The following is a 14,594-nucleotide window of genomic DNA, read 5'->3' on the forward strand; positions in this document are numbered from 1 at the left end:
ATCAGCGGGATCACGGCACGCAATATCGGTGCCACGTTTGGCAGGGATTTGTCAGGTCCTGGTTGGCAGCAATCATTGTTGGGCATCTTTGGTTGTGCTGCCTCGCTGTCGCTGCCATCACCACAGTCCGTGGACCCCTTGGCCACGGCAGGTTGATTTAAGCTTCAGCGGGCGCCAGATCCACGCTAAATTAAAATCGATTCTTGAAGGATGCAGTTATGCAGATGAAAATCATCGAGACGGCCCGTTGCAGCTGGCGTGTCGATCCCGATCCCGTGACTTGTTGTCCTTTTCCTCTTTCCACTTGGCATTGATTTGAACATCTGACAGCGGCCGGCCCAGCGCCTTCATCGGCCGTCGGCAGCGTCTCCCTTTCAGTTGCAGACCTGAAGAATCATCAGGGTCGTCACAAGGGGGCGTCCATGGCAAGCTGTACCTTGCATTAGCCCACTGCTGTGGTTGACCGCTCCCCACGGCCTGGGTCAGCCCAGAGCGTGTGCATTTTCCAGCTTGGTTTACGGAGTACATATATGAACCATCTTTCCACTCCCGGGAATCAGTCCATGACCCATCCGGCACTTCACTTCTTTGGGGGGGGAGAGTAACAAGCAGGCAATGCCCGCCTGGCAAATGGCAAAAATGCGGGGGAATTTCCATCTCTCCCGCTGTGATCGACAACGCCATGGATAGAGAAAACCTGGGGAAACCTCCGCCACAGCATCATCCTGTGGTGTGACTATTTGAAACGACATTCTTTGCTAGAGGAATATTATCGAACTCGCAAACTTTTACCTCAAAATCACCAAACCGGTGGGCGCAGTCAGGTGAAAAAAATCACGGGGTCCAAAATTACCTGTGCTTTGCTTATCTCTGGGACTGATAAGGCGGCTTATGGGTGCCCATGCAATTAACGGGTCTCTCACTCCACCTTGATGCATAATCAAGGTCTCTCTCACAACCTACCTATACCAAGGCAGGCCGCCTCAGACATCTGGAAAAAGAAGTATTCGTTTCATACTTTAGATATGATGCAGCTATTGAACCGCAGAAAGTGGCAAGAACCGCATGCCAACCTGGCACCCAACATTCGGATCACCAGTGTTTCAGCTCCCCCCAGTGGCCTCTGTCGACATACTGCGGCCCCAATGCAATGCGGAATCTCTCAAAATTTATGTTCTGATCTTCAGGAACAGCAAAAGTTCCTCCAATCGACCAGTCACAATCCAAGAGATAATTACATCGCAGATTTTGTCTCCGAGGCCAATGACCCCTGACCCCTGGAGCCCGTCTTCCGTCCGTCTTGCCGGCGAACCACTCGTATCCTCCGCCACATAGTGACACAGACACCTGCAATATTATATCATCAACTGAGTCTGGTGGGTATAGCACCTATCTTTGGCTTTCAGTGCCTCCCACTTCTTAAGCTCGGCAGCATTGACTCTTCAGACCGCGGCACTTTGTTCTCTCACAGAGCAGCTAGCCAGATGTTCAAGATCATCCAAGAGGCTAAATGTAGGTAGCCGGGCCTGCAAGGTGTAAGGGAGAGTGGCAAGAGAAATACATGGTCTCCAAGCATCGCATCATCTCTCGATGAGGTAACTTGCACTTATTAAGTTCAGCCCCTTGAAGCTCTCATGGCCGACTTTGCTTCACCAGTCATAGCATACCCGTTTCTCACGACTTTCTCTTACACCTTCAGTATGTCTGATCCATAGTGGCAGACAAGAATACTGACATGGAACTTGAAGAAGGAAGAAAAGGTATTTTCTGTAGCACTTGGCCTTTGCTGTTTGCTACCAACCCCCACCCACCCATACTCGCCCTCATCCAACCTCTCAACTCACTAGGTAGCTGCCAGATGACCCAGCTGCTCTTTGACTTCACATTTTCAACGCTTTCCACTTCTCCGCTTCCGCCTCGTGATGTACGAAAACGTCGCATACGAACCGCACATAAACTGAGAGCATCGCACTACACAGTTGCGGTAAGAATTGTTAGTCCACTGATAGCTTCGAGTAACAGGAGTGCATGATATTCTTGGCTCTTGCCATCTCTTGATCGGCTCCCCCGTCTTTTCTTGAATCCAGCCTTTTTGTGACGCCCAGACGTCGAGGTCCTCCACCTCGTCAAGCTCTCGTGCCCACTCCAGTATCGTGCTTCGATATTTCTCCTTTTGATCGAGATGATACTCGATCATAGCGTCGCTGAGGCTGTTGAACTGGGTTTGCGTGAGTGTCGTGTATGGTTCGCCTTGAATCTTGCGGAGGAATTGTACTGGGGGTTTGTTGGTTAATGTGAAGGTTTTGTTTTGGGGTGTTGGATAAAGGAGTGATCGTTTGGATTCAAGTTCAAGGAGGGAATAGATTGAAAAAGCAATAAAAAATCTTTTCTGTTAGGAAAAAGGATGGTGAGTACTGCGACGAGATAAAGGGTGATAAGTGTTCGGCTGATTCATTTAATCTCCATTGTTTCCGGCCGTAGACTATGAGCTGGAACAGGTATTCTTTTAGCTGAAATTATGCGCCAAAGTTGCTTCTCAATGCGTGGCTTCATACTATTGTATAGAAAGCCTTCTTTTGTAGCCAGCAGTTCATCGGTCACAGGACAAGACTGTGTTCAAAACCTGCAAGCTCCATACATTTTGCAGTTCATTGGCTGCCAGTGAGATAAGGTATTTGACTTAACACTACATGTGATTTCTGCGTAGGTGGCTACAAAGCCGCCGTTCAAAAATAAGGTTTCAGACAGGCGCCTGACCAACACAACAACTAAGATAAGGTACCTACCTACCTTATATAACGTACCTACCCTCAGGTAACATTACCTGACTTTGCACACGTCGAGATTCTGATCCCCAAACTTCCGGAAAAATCATCAACTTTGCTCACAAATTCTTAGTACAGCAAAATGTTGTCGTCAACTTATATTGTAGGCCCTGGAGAATCTGCAAGAACGAAACGGCCTGCAGGTGTCAGGCATACAATCGAGTGTTGATCTCATCCTCGAGACTGTCAAGCATGAGGAAAAGCTTCTGCCCAGACACAAAATATTTCTAGGTGGGATAAGCCAGGGGTTTGCTATGTATGTTCGTTCCTAGGTGTCCGCTTCTCTGTCTCTCATGCAGTATTGCTGATGGGAGAGGAGGTTTTGCCGGCCTCTATGGGTTTTGCAGCCGGTTCCCGCTGGTGGATGAAGCCGCATCCGCAGCCCGCCAACAATCGGATCTCATCGGACGGTTTACCATCCTGCAACACCCCTCTATTCAAGCGAAGGGAAAAGACCTACCAGCACCGGTAACACAGCTCGCCTCAACGCCCATTTTGCTTGAACACAGTCAGGACGACGCCGTCATAGCCATAAAGAACGGCACACGAATGTGGGATACTTTGAAGAAATTTGGGTTTCTTGATGTTGAATGGCATGAATATGGTGATGGGGGACATTGGATAAATGGGCCTCGGGGAGTTGACGATCTTGTTGCTTTTTTTTACGCAGAGCTATAAGCGAGTCAGTTACCTCACCTGCCCGGTAACATGGCTTCTCTCTCCAACATAGTCAACAGGCCTTGAAGAATAGTCGGTATGCATTTAAAAATAATTCATAGAGTCTTTGAATACTAGGAAAAGGTCCTGGAGCGTTTATTATAGGTCTCAAAGAATGGTCGAGAGGCGTGTTTGACTAACTATCGATCGTTTGGCCCTTGAATTTTTGTCGCAGCCTCTATCTTTCTGTCGAAAGCGTGAGGGGTACGGCTTTAGCAATCCCACATTTAACAGGCTGACCAGGGTTTTCTCCGTGCCGGGACTGGCTGTAGGTGCAGAAAAGTTTTGGCACTTTGGTGGCGACAGATCGGGTTGCCAGAGGAAACCAGACCAGCCTCTCCAGGCGCTGCCACCGAAAAAATTGTTAGACTTCTGGGACCGGAAAGGATGACGAATGCAAGGACGCCACACGACGAAGGATCTTTTCACCATCATAGGCATCACCACGAATGTAAAATTAAACCTCATTTTCCGAAAACTATATCCCAGCTAGAATCGAAAGCCCCCTTCTCCCCATCCATCACCCCTTTTATCATCCAGGGCAAGCCATCACTGCCCACTGGAACCCATCATGATGTCATCCCATCATATCTCCTCTCTGACCCTCTAAGGCCCCGTAGGAAATTCACAGCTTCCCCCAATATTCTGCAAATAAGCGATGTTGTTAAACTCGACATCGAGCCCCCCAATCTTCCAGATGTAGTCATTCTGCCCCTTGACATGCTCCGACTCGGTATCCTCCAACTCGCCCACGGTCTTGAGAATGGCAATACCCCTGACAGGCTTGGCCTGAACATGGGGCACGGCAAAAGTAGCAGTCCAGATTAGGGTGATCTCAGCGCTATCCCACAGTCAGTAACTGTATCTGAATCACATAACAAAGGGTACATACCAGTCAACAATCTTGTGGGTGATGATCAAGGGGAGGTTATCAGGCATGACATGCTGGTGCTCAATGAACGCCTCCTTGCTAGGGAAGGTGACGGTTCCCAAGGGGATGCCAGCGAGGGAGTTGATCGAGTCGGAGGTGTCGTAGAAGTTGTCGGAGAGGTAGTAGGCGTCCTCGTCGTTCCACTTGGAGATCATGCGGACGTAGGCGTCGATGATGACCTCGGCGGCTTGGTCGGAGAGGCAGCTCTCGGCTTGGCCGGCGGCGGGGAAGCGGATGGGGACGCTGCCGTTGATGGGGCGGGTGATGACGGGGATGGGGGTTTCGGGGGTGACGGGGGTGGCGGGGAGGATGGTGATCGAGCTGTCAGCGGTGCCGTCAGTGTCATCGTTCAGGTCGGTGCCGTCAGCGAGATCAGTGCCATCGGTGAGGCCAGTACCTTCGGTGCCATCAGTGCTGTCGCCGCCAGTAAGATCAGGAACGGTGATGGTTGAGTCATCGTCATCGTCACCGTCAGGGTTGCCGCCGGTGAAGTCGGGAAAGGTGATGGTAGCATCATCGTCACCATCGGGGTTGCCGCCGCCGGGGAGGGCGGGAAGGGTTACTGGACCACCGTTGTCGCCACCAGGGATGTTAGGGAGAGCAACTGGGGTGTTGGGTCCATTGCCGGTGCCGTCGTCCGTCCCGTTGTCACCGCCATCACCACCATCATTGCCGCCATCACCACCGTCGTTACCAGCGTCACCACCGTCGTCACCGCCATCATCGCCATCGCCTTCGCCACCGTCTGTGACATCTGGAACCGTGGCTGGGACATCGACAGTAGGGACGTCGGTGGGAGTGGCCGCACCGTTCGTGGTGAAGGAAACCCGGTCGTTCCAAGGATCGGGGATCCATCCCTGAGAGTCGGAGTTTGGACCCCTCAAAGTATCTACCAGGTCGTCAAAGACTGGTTGGCGTTGTCTGATAGGTCTCAGGGTAGCCGCCGCTGACAACCCTGTGAGGGTGAGGAGAGGGATGAAGGAGCGCATGTTGACCGACTCTGAGCTGTTGTGTGTTGTAAGAGAGTGTGGGTAGAAAAAGCGTGAGTGTGATGATGAAATAAGGAATGAGAAGGACAACGGCCCGAGAGAAGTGACCCTTTTTATTCTTGTTGTCCCTTCACTCAAACTTGAAATTTCCTAGCCGATTTCCCCCTGATCGACATCAGGACTTCCCCACAGGAACCCTACTGCGGGTTGAGACCGTCGGATATGGGCATGTCTCTCGCGTGAGGACTTCATCTGTGAATGCATGCGACCTGTCAATCGCCTGGAAGCCATACAGCCGCACTGGTGATCATCATTCATCATCTCAACGGCGTCAGTGAAGGTTTGCTTGTGATGATGATAGTCTGGCTGATGGCGGGGGCTCGCTGAAAGCAATGTTATTAATGTTGAAAGGGAGATGGCGTGTATACGAGCATGGAGCTGCCCTTGAATTCCATTGAACGCAACGAATTCCTGGCACTCTCCTCTTGGGATGTGAGGAATGCTTGATACAAGGCGTGACGCGGCACATTGCCGTACAGGACCAGCTTTCTCCCGGCAGTGCTAGGTAGGCTTGCCGGATGGGCATCATCCACTTGCCGTGTCACGGACACTGGGGGTCGCCAGGTAATTGTGAGCATCGGTCTCTGCATGTGCCTGCATTGCGCCGTGGGCCGCCCGACGGGACAACGGTGATGTCTCAGCGCACAGGCTCGAGGGGAGAATCCTGTTGGGCCGACAAAGACTGTCGTACATGTGTGGGTGGGAGCTTTGACAGCCAGCGGAGCGTTTCGTCCTCGAAATTGTCGTCGACAAAGGTGAGGTCGTGTTTCTCATGGGAAATGTATCCCGTCGTGCGTTGCCATTCCGGGTTTCTTAACAGTAATTGACTTGGCGAATCCGATGTATCGGTTTAGTGTGGTTCCTGGCATGAATTAGAGTCGCAGTCAGATAGCAAGGTGTTTGATGATTGAATCAAGCATTGGCCCAAGGCGGCAATCGCAACATCGGACCGTCCCGGCAGCGTCGTTTGTCGATCTGATGCGCGTGTGTGCTGGATGGGTCAGGGGTAAAGATCTGAAGACTCAAGCCAGCCCGCCTCTGTCATCGCTTTGACGTCCGAAAGGCTGCTGGTTTCATTGTTCGTGGGACGGAACTGCCATGTGAAAGTTCTCTCAATTATTTTGATCTCGGCCCTTTCTACCCCGTCAACTCCACTCATGATCGCCCAAGCTCCGACCCAATCCTTTTCTGAATCAAGCCACTGTCAGTGTGTCCCCGTGCAGTCACCCCTCTGGTGGATCGATCGAATAGCCACAAACACGCTGACGTCTCTCATGAAAATCCCGATAGATCCCGTTCCAAATGTCCCTCTCGACGCACGACTCCACGCCGTCCTTGTCGCGACATTTCGGCTCGAGCCTCTGCCGCAAGTCCTCAGCCGCCCCCAGCCATGGCTTTGGTAGCGGCCAATCCGAAAAGTGCAAGTATTTCGCCTCGTTAAACACCTCGATCGGGTCCCACTCCTCGCGATCACTCCCCAAGTATTTGGCATGCTCGCCATCCTCCCAACGAAACACCTGCGTCAGCAGAGCATACCGTCTGTGTGGGATCACCATGGCACTATCCTGGTACAACGTGTTGAGGATCTCCATGTCATACTCGTCCTCACCGCCCTTGTTTGTGGCGTCCAACACTCTCTCAAACTCTTCCGCACTTGGCTCGACAAGCAGGATATGGGACGCTAGCTTCTTTTCCTCGGGATACAGCCAATATGCCCGTGGCATCGCGACTGGAGACGGCGGAAGGGTGAACAGCTCGTCTACAGACCCCAACAACACAGCATCCGAGTCCAGCGATAGAACCCTAGAATACTGTGTTTGGTTGAAGGCCAGAAGTTTGGTGAAGGACTCGGCCCATGTGGCTGGAAATGCAGTCAGTTAACGTTTGAACAAGGGGTCTCTTGTCGAGCGCGACAACATACAGTCCGCCGTGGCTCTATGCTGCACCGATACCGGTACCAACTTGACGTTGAAGTCATCCCTCGCCTTGTTCAGCAGCTCGATATCATGACGCTTCCCGCCTTTCCCCCTCCCTGCAGCTTCAGAAACCTCAAGGTTGAACATCCCCTCCGGGTACATCATCACACGATCCGCCTTGCTGCCATGCTGATGCAGCTGCCCGAAGAGCATGACCGAGTTGCAGAGGTAGTGACTGTTGGTTACGTATTGAAGATAGGCGAACTTGGACCAGTCGACCTCATCTTCACGAACCTCCTTCGGCCCCTGTTCGTCTGGAGCTGCGACCGAGTTTGGCGGTGGCTGTTGCCCGGCGTTCCATTCCGCTGCCGCCCCCCTCTGGCGCGCAAGGAACAGCAGCAGGGCGCAAGTCAGCGTGAAGGCGACCCAAACCCGCGCCCGCCGAGGAGAAAACAGGTCGCTGATGCTGGGGCCCATGGTTGGGGATTTGGTTACAATCATGGTGAACGAGTGACGACCCAACGACGGCCAGTTTTTCACCCCAAGCTCCCACTGTCAATACCCTCCTTGTTGTCGCGCAAAACAGTGGATCTTATCCTTCTCCCAGCTTCATGATCCTTGGCGAGGAATGGGAACGGAAGGGCGGCGCCTAGGTTTTGTGTGTGCTGTCACGGAGGAAAATCCGAAATCTCGAGCGAAGCGGCCATTCCTCACATTTCTGAACATTAACCCCTGACAGGGATGCCCATGGCTCTCCAGCCCAATGGTTGAGTGGGACATTGATATTGATGTACTATCCTGCATTGAGAGACTCAGCTGGTGAGCTGCCGTTGAAGGCGTGGCTGGCTGATCTTGCCAATACTTGAGCCGCTTCGGGTATAATGACCTGGGGGAAATATCCGAATTGTGAGACAAAGTTGAACTTTTTTGGTGTAATTATGAATGAAGATTTTTTTGCGTGGGGGTCAGCTGGGGTCTGGACCGTTTGGTTGTTGCCGGGTCTCGTATCCGGGTTGTGTCTACCGCACACTGTGGACAAACACTGTTGATGCTGCAAGACGCTGAATGAAGGGAGGGCTTGTCATCAATATGGAAATAGCGTCCACACAAGGAATTGCGAGATTCTGGACATCTAAACTTGAGAGTGCTCAACAATGTTCACTGTTGGGTATCTTCCAACTTGCTCGTATCAAGGGATTATTGATCTCTCATGTTCTGGTCGCAAGGTTTCTATTCCATCCAAACCGATGTTGATGGGCACCGAATTCCTCCCTGACGTCTTGAACTAAAAATCCAAGGTCATAATCAAAGTCAAAAGTCCAGTGATACCTAAGGTGGTCTTGATCTTGGTCAAAATCTAGGTTGTTACCTAGTAGCCAAGATCTGCTCAAGGTCATACATACATACCTTGGGTCTTGGCTAAAATCAAAATCATGGTCTAATTTTTAGTCAAAGTTGTGGTCTACAGTCCATGGTGTCTTAGTCCCGGTCTTAGCCTTAGTCAAAAGTGGTAGTCAAAAGTCAAAAATCAAGCTCTTAGTCCGAGACAAAGTCAGGTTTCCCAAAGTCAAACCCAAAGGAGCACCCGACATCAAAAAACACACGTAGCACATCTCCAACCTCCCAACATACCATCAACATCCTCCCTCTTCCCCAATTCATCGATAGTTTTCACACTCCATCTCACACAATCACAACACGACAACTCTCTTAATTAAACTCGATGTGATCCCTCTTCAATTCCCCCTTAACTATGCCGCTTTCTCTGCCTCTGAACATCTCCAGATAATGATTACAACAGGTGTAGGGGTAAAGAATACTCCTCCTCCCATCTCCCAAGCAAAAACAAAAAAGTAATGAATGTCAGTTCGACCAGCCCGAATATATATACACATTTCTTTCTTCTTCTTCCTTCCTCCCAAGTATAAATCAAACTTCTTCCATCAAAGGGGGTATAGTATACACCATGCAAACCAACTATCCTATCCATTCCATCATCACTCAAATCACCCAACTCAATCCTCCAATCCAATGGCTATGCAACTTTGTTGAAAAACCCAGAAACAATAAAAAAAGAAAAAAAAGAAAAAGCCACCCCAATCATCCCCTCTTAGCAACATATCTGTTGAAACAGGCCCTCCAAAAGCACGCCTCGGATATCAGGCTCTTATATACACTCCCTTCCCCCTTCCCGCCCCCAATCTCCTGCCCCGTCCAAAAAATCATACCCCGCTTTCCAAATATAACCCCCCAAAAACTCCTTTATGCAATGCCAAAAAATAAATAAAAAATAACATCATTCCTCCACCATCGGCTCCAACGCCTCCCTCAACCCCTCCTCCACAGCCCCCAACCTGTCCCCCTCCAAGCAAACCTTGCTCGTCGGCCGCCTCAAAACCTGATGCTTAGCCCAATACTCATTAAACCCCGGAATCACCCCCTTCTGGTTGATCCCCGTGCCCCTAAAAGTCCCCGAAGAACTCACGCTCCCCTCGGGACTCTTGGGCACACTAGAAACCGAAACCGTTGGGCTCGTCACCGCAAGCCCAAACGCCGGAATCGCCGTAGAAGTCGCAATCAAAGTAGGCGGCGGTGGTGGTGGTGGCGTCGCAACAGGAGACGTAGGCGCAGTGTTCCCCCCCCACGGCCTCCATGAAACCAACCGCCCCAACGCAGAAGGCGTCCTCCTGATCCCTGGATGCAATCGTTCGTTGCCCGACCGTGTAGGCGTCGACACGGTCCGATTGGCAGGTTGCCTCACCTGATTCGCGAGGTTACCCATCAAAAAGACGCTTCCCCTCTTCCCATCACTGCTCCCACTCGTCAGGGTAGGTGAAGCAATAACCTCGCTGAGATTCGTCCCCGCAGCGCTCAAACCCAGGGGCTTCAACGCCAGCTGACTCGGTCGCGCCTGCAGCGTGTGAATATCCATCCCGTTGGACAAGGACATGATGGATTCCTGCGAGGTCACACGGCGTAACCTGCCACCCGGGCGTTGTAATACTTGCGAATCAAAGTGTTTGGAGTGTGGCGAGATGAGATCCCCTGCGTCTGTGCTGCCGGCGTCGGAGTAGGTCTGTGTCCCGTCATCTTGGACGCGTCTCGGAGTGCTGGGAGAGCGCTCGCCGCAACGGACAAAGTTGGTTAGTGGGTGTGGATTGGTTGGTGGCGGGCCGTTCCAAGTAGAGGATGCGTCAATCGGAAACATGGACCACTCCGAGGTTCTCTTTCGATGCGCGGTCTTCCATGCTGGTGATGTTGGATCCAGGCTTGTCGTGGGCGATGTGGGGTAAGAAACGTCCACCATGCGGTCGAATACGGAATTGCGGTTGTTGGACGACCGTGGGGAGCTGATCTCTGACGAATGTCCAAACTCTGATGGGTTCTCGTCATCTTGTCGAGACCAATGGTGTTCTGAAGGTGTTGGTGGCTCATGGTTCCCATTCACGGGACCCCGATGCCATATTATGGACGATGTGACGGGTGATGAAGGGGCAGAATACATCTTGGGTGGAGTGAAGGTACCAGATGATATCCCTTGTCGCTTCTTTCTCATCCTCTTGAGTTCCTGCTTGTGGGTGACGTGGTAATGGTGGTGAATATGTAATTGCTGCGTGACTCGAGGCGGTGGCTGCTCGTGTCCCTCCAGCTCGGCCCGGAGTGACTGGGGCGAGGTGCCGGCTTGTGGCGTTTCTTCCGCAGGTGTCTCGGGTTCTCTCTCGAAATCGTTTGGCAGTGGTGCTGGCTGGTGACACAGCAGCTGCTCCCGCAACATCTGAATCTCGTCGTTGGAGTTGACCAGCATCTCGCGGAGTTCAGCCATTCCCAGCTGCAGGTTGGCGTTGTCCTGCAAGAGGTCGCGCACAAAGTGAGACACGACGTTGCCGCTGTTCTTACTATCAGTCATTGACCTTACCGCGGCGGCGCCCTTGAGTCTCCCAGCTGCTGTGTTGAGCTCCTTCTCCATGAGACGCTGCCTTTCCATGCGACTGATGACTTCAACATGTCGTTCTCGATCCTCCCTCGCCTCTTTCTCCATTCGTTCCAACTGTGCTTGCAAGTCACTGAGCCCCTTCTCAGCTTGTTTCCAACGGTGTATGGCCGTCCGCGCCTCATCTTTCGTGGTGATGACGGCGGCCTGTAGCGTGGCTTGTTCCTCCTCCAACAGTTCAATCTGCCTCTCCAGACTGGCCGCTCGTTGCGCTGCGCTTTCGAGCCGTCGCACCTCGCGCTGTGCATCTCGTAGCGTCCTTTCCAAAAATTCTATCTTTGTGTCTGCATCCTTGACAGTATCGTTCAGGTGGTCCAACTCGTCTCGTAGATTGTGGTTGTCGTGGTTGACCTCGCGGTTTTTTCGTTCGAGTTCAGCGTTTTCGGCTTCGAGCTGTTCAATTCGGGCGTTGAGCTCGGCTCTGTCCCTCTCTGCAGAGGCCATGTACGCTTCGTGGCGGGCGAGGAGCGTCTGGAGCGACCATGTTAGCGTTCGAGAAGGGAAGTAAAGGTCGAGTTCAAGTTCGAGTTCGAGCTCTGGGTCTGGCTCCTGCGTCAGGGCTGTCTCGTCTGGGTCATCCATGGTGGTGTGCAGAAGAGAAACGAGAGATTCTCTTCAGAAGGCATAGTTGGCAACATGACAGACAGGTACACGATGACCACTCAAAAGACGGCAGCAGGCACACACAAAGGAAACCAGAGGGTGAAAGAGAAGGTGTCACAGTGGAATGTGGCGGGAAGCACGAAAGGGAAACCGCACAACGTACCTGCCCCATCTTGGCTGCCGCGTGGACATCCCGCTCGACGCTCAGGAGCACCGAGCAGTTGTGTCTCAGATACACACAGTCTTCTCTCCCGCAGCAGCACCGGATGTCATCGCCCGGCGGCGAGGACCCGACGACGTCGACGATGCCCATAGTATTATCAGTAGTGTCGTCAGTGCCTGTGCCTGTTCCCGTGCCTGTGCCTGTGTCTGTGTCTGTGTCTCTCGGCGGCGGGGGAGGCTGCGGCGGATCGGAGTTTGGGTAGGGGCTTGTTGCCATGCCAGGTTTATACGGGAACAGGTGGAAGGCGGTAACAGTGTGGTGGTGGTGGTAACGGGGACGACAACGCAAATGCTACTCGTAGCAGCATAGTCGCTACCGCGTTTTTGGATCGGGATGACAAGTGCAGGTGTCCTTGAGGGTGGAAAAAGAGGCGAGTGTTGGGCAAGGAGGTTCCCCGGGCGCGGCAGAAAAGCGCATGGATTGAGGTGAGTGGGTGTTTGACAGGCTCTGACACGGACCGGCGATGGCTTCAGCGATGTTCCCAGGCCTGCTGTCTGTAGTATATTGATCAACTCCAAATGGAATGAATAATTACCCGCTGGACTCCCAAGCAACCGGTGGAGTCCTCTGACAACGCTACCCGTGGCCAGGGGCGGTCAAAAAGACTATCGGCGCTATCAGTGCGCTAGCCGGGTTTTCGCTCCGGTCCGTCAAAGCCAAGACTATTGTGGGTGATGCTGTCACGATGGACCGGACACATGACGAAGGTGGATTGACGGGCGGTGTTGTTTGTGACTGGAGGGCTGGATGGAATATGAGGAGAAAGGGCAAACAAGGAATTCGACAGAGAGTCTCGAGGAGGTTGGCAATGTTAGCCAGCCAACACCTTACAGCCAATGGCTTCTGTTGGTTCCGGTGTAATGGCCCTCCAATGGCCCTGACCCTGACCGCGACCGCGACCGCAACCGACACGTGCGACCCGACCGCGTTCTGGAAGGGCAGCACAAACACCGACAAGACACCAGCGCCAGGCACGGACCCACTCCCCAAATTCTCGGCTGCATCTCCCTGCCCTGTCGATGACGGAACCTTTTCTGGAGGGGACATCCCCCCCACATTTCATCCACATTCTGCGCATTCCACAGCGAAGAGAAAATCTTTGTGCATAAGGGGCGTCATCTGGACGTGCATTATTCGCTGGATCAATTCCCAACTCTCCACTGCGCGCATTCAAAGAGAATTTCTCGTTTGCTGGCGACAGCCACGTTGGTGTTGGGTCCATCAACGGTGAGGAGAAGGAAGCCAAGAGCGGTGTGGCCTCGGGTCCATCCATGTAAGGTGAGCTGGCCAACACCGAGGTCTCCATGACATGAATATCTTTTTCCGAATTCAAGACATTCATTCAGGGTCCATTGTCTTTCCGGAAGTTATTAATATAACACTAAACGAGAACACCTGTACAACCTCCATCCCTGTGATAGCTGCCTCCAATATGGAGATACTCAACGCCCACCTGAGCAATCCCATCCATTCATCCATCACTGCAAATTCACAAACAACCCCCCATCCACCAGCACTTGCGCCCCAGTCACATACCCACTCAACTCCTCACACGCCAAAAAAACCGCCGGCCCCGCCACGTCTCCCGGCTCTCCAACCCTCCCCAGCGGGATCCTACCCTCCATATACCTCAGCTTGTCTCCCCCCTCCCTCAAATCCCCCTCATTCAACTGCGTCCTCACCGTCCCCGGCAATATGGCATTAGCCCTGATGTTATACTTCCCCAGCGCACACGCCGCACTCTGCATCAGAGACAACACCCCCGCCTTGGTGGGTGTGTAATGCGCTTGCTCTGCCCCCCCGACCAAGGCAGAGATGCTCGATATCCCGATGATCGACCCCCCCTTTGGCTCCTGAGTCGCCATTTGTCTCGCCGCCGCCTGGACAAGATAAAACGCTCCGTCGAGGTTGGTCCGGACCGTCTTGTCAAAGAGGTCTCGGGTTATGTCGAGGAAGGGGGTGAATGTGCAGACGCCTGCGTTGGAGACGCAGATGTCGAGGCGGGAGGTGTGGAAGGTTTCGAGGGCGAACTGGACGAGGGCGGGGCCGGTGGTTGGGTCGCGGACGTCGCCGGGGAGGTGGGCTATTTTCCCGGGGAGGGAAGAGGCTTCGGAGAGGAGGGAGGTGAGGTGGTCGGTGTCGGAGGGGAGGTTGAGGTGGTTCACAGCGACGTTGCAGCCTTGGGCGAGGAAGGCGAGGGTGATGGCGCGGCCTATGCCTGTGGTGCCGCCGGTGATGATGGCTGTTCTGTTGAGGAGGAGGTTGGTGGCAGGCATGGTGGGTGGTCACAACCAGGTGTCGGAAAGGTGAGTTGGTCGTAGGAAAGGTGAGTTCTTGGG

General features: G+C 53.0%; 4 protein-coding genes across 4 annotated transcripts; all 4 read right to left on the reverse strand.

Annotated features, from left to right (window-relative positions):
- Positions 1-3,993: 3,993 nt before the first annotated feature.
- QC762_400910 (uncharacterized protein) lies at positions 3,994-5,462 on the reverse strand (the record flags this gene model as incomplete). The annotated part of the gene is made up of 2 exons (XM_062889545.1): positions 3,994-4,383; positions 4,435-5,462. The coding sequence occupies 2 exons, from the start codon at positions 5,460-5,462 to the stop codon at positions 4,149-4,151; spliced, it is 1,263 nt and encodes a 420-aa protein (XP_062743056.1). The 3' UTR covers positions 3,994-4,148.
- A 1,283-nt stretch (positions 5,463-6,745) lies between these two features.
- Positions 6,746-8,315, reverse strand: QC762_400920 (uncharacterized protein; the record flags this gene model as incomplete). The annotated part of the gene is made up of 2 exons (XM_062889546.1): positions 7,444-8,315; positions 6,746-7,383 (listed from the first exon to the last, which is right to left on the reverse strand). The coding sequence occupies exons 1-2, from the start codon at positions 7,937-7,939 to the stop codon at positions 6,746-6,748; spliced, it is 1,134 nt and encodes a 377-aa protein (XP_062743057.1). The 5' UTR covers positions 7,940-8,315.
- Positions 8,316-9,734: 1,419 nt separating this feature from the next.
- Positions 9,735-13,178, reverse strand: QC762_400930 (uncharacterized protein; the record flags this gene model as incomplete). The annotated part of the gene is made up of 2 exons (XM_062889547.1): positions 12,196-13,178; positions 9,735-11,900 (listed from the first exon to the last, which is right to left on the reverse strand). Exons 1-2 carry the CDS (start codon positions 12,469-12,471, stop codon positions 9,735-9,737), a joined length of 2,442 nt encoding a protein of 813 aa, XP_062743058.1. The 5' UTR covers positions 12,472-13,178.
- A 555-nt stretch (positions 13,179-13,733) lies between these two features.
- Positions 13,734-14,531, reverse strand: QC762_400940 (uncharacterized protein; the record flags this gene model as incomplete). Its single annotated transcript, XM_062889548.1, has 1 exon — positions 13,734-14,531. The coding sequence occupies one exon, from the start codon at positions 14,529-14,531 to the stop codon at positions 13,734-13,736; it is 798 nt and encodes a 265-aa protein (XP_062743059.1).
- Between the last annotated feature and the right edge of the window lie 63 nt (positions 14,532-14,594).

Source organism: Podospora pseudocomata, chromosome 4, assembly GCF_035222375.1.
Source record: "Podospora pseudocomata strain CBS 415.72m chromosome 4, whole genome shotgun sequence".
Lineage (NCBI taxonomy): Eukaryota > Fungi > Ascomycota > Sordariomycetes > Sordariales > Podosporaceae > Podospora > Podospora pseudocomata.